Raw genomic sequence first — 11,160 nt, 5'->3', positions numbered from 1 at the left:
CTCCCGCTCGCGTCCACGGGGTTTCCCTCCAATCAAAGACACAGCAGCAGGGACACACTGGGACGAATGACGTCAGAGGGGGCTGCCAAGGCAACCGGTGGTGTCTAGAACGGGATACAGGCGATTTCAGGAAGTGATCTCGTCGTCGCCATAGTTACAGTGGAAGAGTCCTGTGGGCCTTTCTACTGTGCGCTAGCAGCTGTCCGTTGCTATGGAAACACAGTGTCTCCTGGAGGGGGGTAAGCTAAAATAATAGGCTTTAGATAGGACATTCATCAACTGATTTCACAGTCATTACAACTGAAATGAAAAACAGAAATATATTACCCCCTCACTCACACACAGAGCAATCTGCATTCTGTTTACAGTGAAATCATTGTGAAAAAATAAGTCAACCTGTGACATGATGACTATATAGGCTATATAAGTCATCAGCATTTTATATTTGATTCATTTCCTCAACATGTAACATAAACTTGAATGCAAGTGGTTTATCTCACACTATTCATAGTATTCCCATGATGTCACATGCATTTCCTACCAATATGGCGCTTTACAATGCACACAGCTCATTGGCTGTGTTTGTCATTTCATTGTAATCTCCTGTTAATTTATTACAATCACCTGTTATTTTCCTATCAAGATGACCATGTGGTGATGTAACAGAATACTATGAATAGGCTACGATACATAAACACGCTGTAAAGCAGATTCCCTTACCTATCACATCTTTTCCCCAAATTATAGCTGAAGTCTCCAATCACATTTATATAGCTTCCAACTCTTCTAATAAATGATGATGCTGAGATAGCACCATTTACTGACCAAGAGAGGTAACAGCCACAGATATAAGCGAATGAAACTGAATGAGTATCCAAAATGAATGGAAGTCAATGAAAATTGGAAGCTCTCCACTTTGTGGCCAGTTTAAAAATCACCATTAGGGGAGACACTAGAAGGAATGAAATTAGCTGTTCCAGCTATAACATATTGTAGAAAAATTACTGATATTTCTACATTGAAGATGGGCCTTGGTCCCATTGACTTACACTGAGGTGGGTGGAGTTTCAAGTTGTCCTGCAGCCAGACAGTAGAGGGCGATAGAGGGATTGTCTCTCTCAGGACTTTTACGTTAACTTTAAAAAACAAGCTAGTTTTGGATCATGGCAGAGATGGCAGAACCATGTGTATAATGCTGTTACCATAGTAAATATGGTACAGAACCAAAACGTTGTTAAAGTTATTTTCCTCAAAAACTGTTCCTCACAAAAATGCAAATTTTTAGTTTTGGTTATAAGCAGTACTTACAGTTTGTGAGTAATTTGGTCCAAATCATCAAGATCATGGAAACAGAAAACAGAAAACAGAAACAGATCATGAAAACAGAAAGCCATATCATATCCTGCAACTTTTTCATTATCGCCAATACATTGCGAGCAGTGCTTCTCTTGCCACGCTTCAGTTGTTTTCCTGTCTTTGCGATGACGTTTCTGCTACTTGGAAATGGACTTTTCTGGCCTGTGGGATTCTGATCATTCACCTAATTTAATTTAGTACTAATGTCCCCTCTTTGTCCTGTCAGTCCTGTGCTCTAATTCAAACAGGTAGGCCAGACCGCACAAAAACACCTTGTTTTTACCACAACTACAATAAACCATTGCATCGAGAAGGAGATGGTAGCAGATGTGTGTGTTTTTGTGAGGTGGGCATTTTTCTGTGAATGAACATGTGGTGTTGTTTTTTTCATTCACAAGGTTGTAAGCTGCAGATGGAAGGAGGAAGGAGGTGGGTTATGTGTGAGGAGACAGAAGAACAACAGAGTGTGGGCCCTGACTCACTCACATCCGCTGGATAGCCATTAGCCAAGCTGCTTGAATCACTGGTTTCAATGAAAAGACAGCATGACTATTGCCCTTTTAAACCATTCAAAAAGCTGAATATCCAGAATGAGGGAAATCTAGATTATTTTCCCTCCCATGGTTCAAATATGATAAAGAACATGTAGCCTATTTTGTGACTGTGTGACTTAAAGACTCAGTACACAAGTCCTTTCAGTTATTGTTTGAGCAGAACTGATCCGTTTGTCATAGGGGGGAGAAAAGGGAGTCGAACGCATTTTCTGCTGCTCGTGTGACTTATGCCTTTTGACAGGATTGATTGTTTTTGTTAATTAGAGTCACACAGCTCTGCAGTTTGAGTCATTTCCTGCTGTCAGCCCTCCAACGGAGATATGGCTTCCATGACAATAGGTGTCAGTTTCATCATCACACCCTTGATGTATTTGTCTAATTAGAATTAGAATATCAGTTTTTGAGATATGACACTGGTATCCTTTGCCATCGCTTGGAGTCACAGTTTCCATCTGCGACCATTTTCCCATTGAGTTTAATTCATTAGAGGAATACAGTATATGTAAATTAGACAGAGTGACGACAAACTGATCAGAATCAGTGATAATCTGCGAGATTCTTGTTTTTATTTTCTTTATTTTGCCGATATCTTTTGTGTTAAGCAGTCATTGCTGTGGTGTTTTTGCACTACACTTCCCAGAGATCACTTGGCAATCAAACTGTTGCCAGTATTTTGACGCCTTTTTCCCTCGATTTACTGTTGATGAAGTTTTTGTAGTTACTGGTCTTTTCTTTGTCTATTCAGCCATGGTGGCTATCACTGCTCATGCCAATTTCTATTTATTAAAAAATGCTGTTGCTGCTTCCAGTAACATAAAACACATCACTTCCTATGCGTCAGAGGATTTTTCCCTGAAACAGCCTACCAGACACCGGGTGTTTACAACAGCAAATGTAGCGAATGTAAAAGCTTTCATGAACTGGGTATAGGTTGAATCAGCATTGTGTTATATCAGTTGGCAATAGACAGCAAATTCATTTGTATGAAAATGTCACAGATTATTAACATGGCCTCAATGCCAGTGGTAGTTGTAGAGCATCCTCTCTGTGAGGAGTTTTCTCCCACTTGGCAGGAGGTTCAGGCTCAGAAGGGCAAAGTGCAATAGATACAAACATTAATTATTATTCATTCATTATTACACATTTATCCCATGTGCAATAAATATGCTTTATTTGCACCCTATATAAAAATGTGGACATTTTGCACAAATATCTTTTTGATCTCTTCTTGCACATTCACTGTATTTGCCACCTTATCCTTTTTAATTGTATTAGGATTGTTTTTTTCTATTTGCACTGTATGTGTTGTCATGGTGTTTTTATTGGGCCTTGCTGCAACCTGAATTTCCCTCATTGACAATGAAGTGAGCTGAATTCAAATCAGTTATATTTACCCACGCCATGTATCCAGTGTTTCCAAACTGACAGGGCAGTATGTATCAATACCCATGAATTGTTTGCACTGCAGGACAGGCAACAGCATCATGCCAGAAAAAACAAGATATTTATGCACATGTTTTGTTGCAAAAATGGCCAGTTTGCCAATGGTATCAAGACATGTTTGCCTATCTAATAGAAGACTTAAAGGGTAACTTCGGTATTTTTCAACCTGGACCCTATTTTCCCATCTTTTTGTGTCTAAGTGACTAAAGGGGACAACAATTTTTGAAATTGGTCCAATATTGAGCGAGATCGCATCGCTGGCAGCCCCAAAACGAGCTGCAATGTAATCCGACGGGGCAAATCGCACCGTCAATGTACGTCCACTAAAAGTGCTTGTTTTTGCCACTGACAGGCTCCAAGATGGGAAAATAGGGTCCAGGTTAAAAAATGCCGAAGTTACCCTTTAAGTCACTGTTGTACTGTATCTGTCCATTAAGGACGACTAGTCAGGCTTTCCTTGGTCTATCTCAGAGATTGGAATAACAGTTTTTAGCTCTCTGTCAGTGGTTTTCACACAGCACTTAGCCCTGGGCTAAGGAACAATTCACACAGGCAAATTCCAAAGTGGGATAACCCCAACTTTAGCCCAGGGCTAGCTGGCCCTGCTCCGGAGCAGGGTTAACCCTGACTTTTCAGGGTTATCCCCAGAAAACTGTTTAAAAACCAGGGTTATCTGTTGGCTGTGTGAACAGGGTTAGAACACTTTTGTGTCACTTGTGTGTTGTCCAATCAAATCAAACTTCTCCTTCACAATGTTGCTAAGCAACAATGCATGGCATTCCTGGGCTGAAGTGTTTTTATTACCATAGAATATTCAGACATGTAAGCCCTGGGCTAACAAGAATGCTGTGTGAATCATTAGCCCTGGGTTAAATGTCTGTGTGTGAACAGGGGTTAAGCTAACCCTGGGCCAACTGTTAGCCCAGGGTTAAGATAACCCTAGGCTAAGAATGTGCTGTGTGAAAAGCCTGTGTTCCTTGGGGAAAAAATTGGGGATCCAGAAAGTAATCTAAGGATTATGTAAAAACAGTCACAAGAGGTCAAGTGAAAAAAACAGATCTGTTCTTTTGGAGATATTAAGACACTTGCAAATAATTATGCAACAAATGTTTCTTTGTATTCTACTAGAAAATCTGCTAAGGCCAAGCTAGGTGATGGCTAATGCCCTTGAAAAGATACTCTGCTATGTGGTTACCTCAAAAGCTTTTGGCATCATTTATCAATTAATGATCCATTTACATGATGTGAGCAGAGCAGCACAGAAGTAATGAGAAGTAAATCTGGAGAATAAAAATATTCCAGTGTCCAACAAAACCTTGAAATCTAGAGAGGAAAAGTGTAGTGAAACATGACAGACAAAATAAGAGCACAGGCGATGCTGAAAGGACACAAGTCTATAACAGACTTGAGAAAAGGAAGGCCAGATCGGGTGGACTCTTTCAAAGAACAAGCTCTATAAAAAGAAACACTATGAAGAAACTTTATCCGTGTACGACTTGCTCCATTCAGTTTCACCATACATCCTGTTTCATATTATCACAACATGAAGAACTTTGTTACAGAAAACAAAAGCTCACCAAGAGGAAAAAGCAGATATAAAACAAAGTAAAATTTATTAAAATGTTATATTACATCATTGGGGCATACATTCATTTCCCAAGCATACAAATGTTGCCGACAAGCTCCAGTAGAATTTTATTCGCTTGCAAGTCATGTTGCAGCTTGGAAATGGCTGGCAAGATTTCACATTTTTAAGACCCAACATAAATTAATGATTAGCTAGATGAAAGATTACAGCAAAACAGAACAGACGGGACTATGAATGAAGTCAACTGATGTGACAACACGCAACACAATCTCCTCTTTGATTCAATAATACCCAACATTCAAAGCAAAAGGAAACTGAAGGACTAATAAACTAGATTTGTTCACATTTTCCATTCATTTCACGGCGACAAACCTTGAATTAGGAGGAAAAGGTTTTTATTTTTAGTTCAAAAAGTTTTGTTTTTTCTCCCACCCAAGCCAAAATCCTTGTTTTGCGAGGACACAGTGTGTTTACCTCATCTTGCTAAAGAGAGGATGAGAGAGAGAGAGTGGCATGTTAGCTGTAGGGGCACATTTCATTCCTCAGAAGGTTTCAGATGAAGATGTACAGAGCTAGCAGCTGGAAACATTCATATTTGCACGTCATTCTGAGCGTTTGATCAAATTTGCCCTTTACTGAAGAAGCCCCAACAGAGTGACTAGTGGTTTAACTTCAGGTCAGTGACAAGTCTGTTCCGAGAAACCGCATGAATAAAGGGAGAAATCTGCACTGACCACTTGTATTGTTCAAGGATCATACGGGTCTTCAGTGGCCCTGAAAACAAAACCGGCCTTTAGGTTTAGCCCCTATGGATATATACACAAGAATACAGGACTGGATGGGTGGAAGCATTGTGTCAAAAAGGCAACCGGGCCTGTCAAAAGGCTAAATGAAGCTAACTGTTGCTTGCCGTGTTGCTTGCATCAATCCAATCCTATCAGATTGAGTGTGCAGAGTTGGTGCGGGGCCTTGAGGAGCACGGTTTGGCATCCAGGGTGGGACTCCAGTGATTGTAGCCATTTATGCCTCCACTCCCTCCAGCTCTGGGGGCAGGGGGGACTTGGGGTGCTTGCTCTCGAAGTGCTGCTTGAAGGTTTTTGGGTCAGGCATCTGGGACTGCAGGGAGGGAACATTCAACAGGACAATGAAACACACTATATCAGAGGATTTCTGAAATACAGTGATGAAGCCAGTAAAGACATAACTCTGTGTTAATAGTAAAAGCAAAAGGTTTGTTCATGTGTGCTGCTCTCGTAATTATTTTATTTCCAACAGCACTTTAAGGCAACATAGATTGGCCGCTTTGGCTGTTCTCAGCAATGCTCTTGAGCAATTTTAAGTTTTCAGTGTGTTCTTTTGGTTGTGTCCTTTGGCGATTTACTAAGTAAGTTAGTTGTATTCCCACCTGAGCCAATCCTTTCTTTACAAATGTTAGAAAATGACAAGAGTTTTGAGCTGTGACAGATTGCAGCTGGTGGAACGCTGTGCTCAGATCTGCGTTTACACAAGCAGCAGGCTAAAATAACCTCAGGCCCGTTCAGGTTGTAACGTGGGTTTCTGAGATTTCCCACAGAACAAAGGGGAACATCAATCACGGTAAACTGCGATTGTGCGCAACACCATTGAATGTATTAGTGAGGGATGGGTTAGAAGGAAAGTTGCACTGTGACTCGGGTGAAAAGTTTGGTGAAAGCAGAGAATCTAAGTTAAGAATGGAAATTACAGGTGGATTGTAGACTAATATATCACTAATATGTCCACAATCTCCCTGTGAAGGCATATCATGACATCATTTTAACCAGTGATGATGTTAAGATCGTAATAATGCCGCCCCATATGTGTAGTGACTAAGGTAACATAAAAGGGGACATGCCCCCTGGATCCTCTAAGCTAGGTCGAGTGGAGGTAGGGCAAGTGCATGGTCAAGCTTGAGCAAAGATGCAGCCAACAAATACTTAACCATAATGGAGGGAAATGGCACAACTTTTAGAAAAACTCTTTACTGTCTAACATGACATCTCAGCAGTCGAAGTATCTTATATAAATCTAAAAACAAGCCCAAAGGCATACGAATCAACCAGTTTAAAAAAAATAAAAACAGTTTCCCATCTTGAGCCAGAGCGTGGCCTCTGGGTTGGTCGAGGCTTGATACTCACCCTACAGACAGCGCAGGTGAACACTAGTGCTGCCTTGGCTGCCGTCTTTTGGTCGTGGCCCTTGGCCTTCTTGGCCTCTGCCTGTTTCTTGGCATTCTTCTGCTGCGACTGAATCTTCTGGTGCCCACGTGCCATGCTGCCCAAGCCAAGTGAGAAGGACACAAGAACAGTGGATTTTAAGTTTGCTGTTATGCAGCTACACTGTAAACAAGTCAGTCAGCAAAAGCCTGACAACATAGTTCCTTGATTTATTATGTCAGTGCCCCACCTGAAGATGGGTTGCACAATATCATAATTAATGTGATGAGTACATGCAACAATTTATGGTTTATAAGGCAGACAGAGAAGCGTATATTGTTGGAGGCAATAACACTAGTGGAACTCCAGCAAAAGTAGTACCTCCATGAATTTTATTAAGGATTATCTGCTTTGCTGTATAGTAGGCTTTGGTCAGTGTGAGGTTTTTAACACCAGTGTACCACGGTGCCCTGATGCCTGCTGTTATGTTTTTGAATCCCCCATTAGATTTTAGCACTGCACTGATGCAAGACTCAAATGAATATTTAGTGATTGTGTTATTGTGTTACCATCAGTCTTTTGGTTTTCTGGGGAGAAACCTTGTATGAAGCGAGATAAGAGTACCAACACCTGATCAAAGCCACTCAGCTTGGGTCAGGCAAAGTAAACAAGATAAGGCCACAGTCTAACTTGGACTGAAATGCAAGTGGCTCAGGTGAAGCCAAAATCTTTTAGCAGGCAGGCCAACAAAACATTGAGTCACATCAGGGTGTGACTAATCCCTTCCACATCAAACCAATCAACACTAGAAATGCTGGTTTGGGAGCTGGTTCTTAATCAGAGGTTTGTTTTTTGGGGGGGTAAAGCTCTCTCTTACACAACCATTTCGGTATGGATTTTGTTGTGTAGTTTAATAGGCTAGTTTTCCCTTGTCCTGAATGTGCTCCACGAAGGGCATTGCCAATACTCTCCTACCTTGATATAGGTCGAGTTCAGTGTGCAAACTTACACGACTTGGGTCAATAGTAGCAAACTATACAGCTAACTTACAACACTGGCAAAAGAGACAGCTAAATGACCCCGGACAGTGCAGGGGGAAACTACTCCTGCCATGTGGAAATGGAGACACTCGAGGTGGACGGAATGCTTACTAGCAACGGATATAAATAGAGTCCGCTGTTAGTCTGCAAGCTATTTAATGCTAACATGCTAGCTAGCAAACGCTAATATCCTACATCCTTTCGTTTAGGCCAATTCTGGTACGCGGGCTAAGCAGGTCAGTAACTTCTAACACCAGGACGTTAATAAAACCAGTGGTTTCCAACCTCGGGTCCAGGAACTACTAAAGGTCCCTTTTCCCCAGCAAAATGATTAATAGTTTAATTTCTGCGTCGTTTCATTATCTAGATGTTAGTACAGTAAGAGAATGTAGGGGAAAAAAACTATTCTGATGAGGTTTCGTTCTCTCTCCGCCGCCTACAGCACAGACAGACAACAAAAATCATCTGAGGTTAGGGTCCTTGGGACGAAATCTTTATCAAATGGAGTCTGTGCCGTGGTCTAAAGCGTATCTATCTATGGCTCCTTGACATTAGACAGTTTGGGAGCCTCATTTAAGCTAATGTTAGCTAGCGTTAGTGGACAGGATCCCGTGGTACAGTCGGCGATCAGCTGTAACGTGGGCTCCATGCTATTTACGCTAGCGTCAGCTCATCCTCGCTAGCTTGCTAGCTAGCCAGCTAACCATATGGTGCAGTTCGCTTCAACCTACGACTCTTTAACCTCCTTAGTTAAAGAGGGGCGTTACCTGCGATATGTTTAGCTACATAATAGCAATAACAAAAGCGCAGTAGTTCTTACCTTATAAAAGTGAGAGTATGTGCCGTTTAATTGAAGCCCACACACAAGTGTGACAGCTGCGCTGAATACCAGTGACTTAATCAACGTTACGGCAACTTGTGCCGCGTTCAGTGGACTGCCGTAAACTGGTAAATTCACCGGTCTATTTTGTGAAGATGTGTCTGGGTTAAGTTGTACGTAGCCTACAACTAAACTTAGTAGTATTCTCAACAAATCAGTGTCACCGCTTTGATTTTTATCAAGTGAAAGGATGACGAGAATATTGGATATCAATGCTATTTGGTTACCGTGATCATTCACAGGAGAGGTAGGTATCCCGATTTTTGAGGATGCATTTACCAATTTGATGAGTAATCGAAAGGTAAATTGGCAAGTACCGTAGTACTTTTGGAAGTTTTTATATGGAAGTATTGCTCGCATGGAGCAATTACTTTTTTGTCTAATCAAACTAATATTGGGCTATCACTAGTTTGCTATTATAGGAGGAGTCATTGAATGCGTCGTTGGCACTGGGCAGCTGATCTGAGCTCACTGTGCCGCACAGACTACAGAGTAGATGTTACATGACGACAATGTCGCCACCAAGTGGCGGAGTTTGGTCAGCACGTTTCCACACACTAACCTCCAGCTATATGAATCAACTGCAAAGCCAAGACAGAGGTATGATGATGTTAGAGGATGTTAGGCTGACAGAAATCCTTATGACATGAATTCATCATACACAACATAAGAAGTATGGTATAAAACTGCTGTAAGATTTAAGATATGATCTTTTAAGGAGAGAAAAAAAACATAAATTAAAAGGTTTATAAAAACATGATTGATTTTCTGTATGTTGGTGATTGTTTTCCTTATGATAATCACCAACTGGAAGTTATGGTTACCCACCTTTTTATTACCATTACATTGCTGGGCATAATGCTACTGTGCTGATTAGCGCAAGGTCTATTTGGAATTTTGTCCGGTCTTCAGGTTTCCCAAAGAATGATAGTTACACTTACTGGAACACAGGGGCTGCAAATTGTGACTCTTTCAGTGAAATTATGCATTGATTCATTTCAGTCCAACAGAATTGTATTTCTCCCCTAGCTTGTGTTTTGGCCTCGGTACAAATCGTGCAATAGACAAAATAACACAAACATGCTGGTAGGAATAGAGATTTCTGGACTGGAGGGAGTTTCTGTTTCCTAAGCTGAACAACAGAAGAAAGAGGAGACAGCATTTCCAAAGCATTGGCACCTTTATTTAAGGAACACACCCATATCAAAATTTTTTAGAACTGGTACCTCCATCACACTCCTTCACATCTAATTTGATAAATAATGATGAATGTAGAACAAACAAGTTACCTTGTTATTCAAGGCTTGTTTGCCTCCTAACAGACAAAGGAGATGCTGTGATTTCCTCAGTCCTGCACCTCAAGTCCCACTTAAACCAACTGACATTATTTCCTTTTGCCCGCTGCAGTCTGACCTTGCAGCTGGGTTTTCCACTACAATTTTGAGCAAACTACAGTCAGCTTTGTCTGAGAAAAAACCCTCTGACTTGGCCAGTTTTTAATCAAATCTCTGATACAGCAGTACATGCTTAGGTTAAGTTTCTTAGGTTTGTGAACTAACCGAACATTTTTGACACATGCTTATTTAAGGTGTGAAAGTACATATTGGCTACAATGCCATGGGACTATGATGCACAGTGTGCTTGCAGTTACAGCACTTGTGTTATGTGGAAATTTGAGAAAGACTTTGTACAAAGATAAAACTGTTTCATGCATTTTATGTTGTTTTATGTTGATAAGTTTGTTTGTTTTTTTCATTTTCAAAGCTACTGCAGAGGAAGTATTTGGTGTCAGAGGACTGAAACAATCTAATTCACTTTGCTGTTTGATCTAAATAGAATTTCCTTCCTGTATGTTCTTGTAAAAAACGCTGACATTGTTCAAACCGCGGTCTGTTGCAAGACAACCGATAGATCTAATTTCTTGGTCTTTCTCAGCAACCACCCACACGATGATGCACGGTCTTCCCCTCATCCAGTTACACGGGGTGCAGATGATATTAGAGCTGTGAGCTGGGAAAAAAAAAAAAATGCAGATTGAGCATTTCACCATTTTTCTGCATCAGGCTGTAGAGACAAGATATTGGATTTCTATCTCACAGGAGATGACAGTAGAGTGTGTGATTCT

At 40.9% G+C, this 11,160-nt stretch overlaps 1 protein-coding gene across 1 annotated transcript; it reads right to left on the bottom strand.

Annotated features, from left to right (window-relative positions):
* Positions 1–4,949: 4,949 nt before the first annotated feature.
* znf706 (zinc finger protein 706) lies at positions 4,950–9,080 on the bottom strand. The gene is made up of 3 exons (XM_071914713.2): positions 8,976–9,080; positions 7,098–7,233; positions 4,950–6,057 (listed from the first exon to the last, which is right to left on the bottom strand). Exons 2-3 carry the CDS (start codon positions 7,230–7,232, stop codon positions 5,962–5,964), a joined length of 231 nt encoding a protein of 76 aa, XP_071770814.1. The 5' UTR covers position 7,233; positions 8,976–9,080; the 3' UTR covers positions 4,950–5,961.
* Positions 9,081–11,160: the final 2,080 nt, after the last annotated feature.

This window comes from Centroberyx gerrardi, chromosome 19 (assembly GCF_048128805.1).
Source record: "Centroberyx gerrardi isolate f3 chromosome 19, fCenGer3.hap1.cur.20231027, whole genome shotgun sequence".
Classification (NCBI taxonomy): Eukaryota; Metazoa; Chordata; class Actinopteri; order Beryciformes; family Berycidae; genus Centroberyx; species Centroberyx gerrardi.
The sequence above is the reverse complement of the archived record's forward strand: the minus strand, read 5'-3'. Positions and strand labels throughout refer to the sequence as shown.

Bases quoted from the DNA above. Each gene is read 5' to 3' on its own strand.
- znf706 (XM_071914713.2), bottom strand. From the start codon at position 7,232: ATGGCACGTGGGCACCAGAAGATTCAGTCGCAGCAGAAGAATGCCAAG. The intron at 6,058-7,097 runs GTGAGTATCAAG...CCCTCCCTGCAG, and splicing joins TCACCTGCGCTGTCTGTAGG to TCCCAGATGCCTGACCCAAA.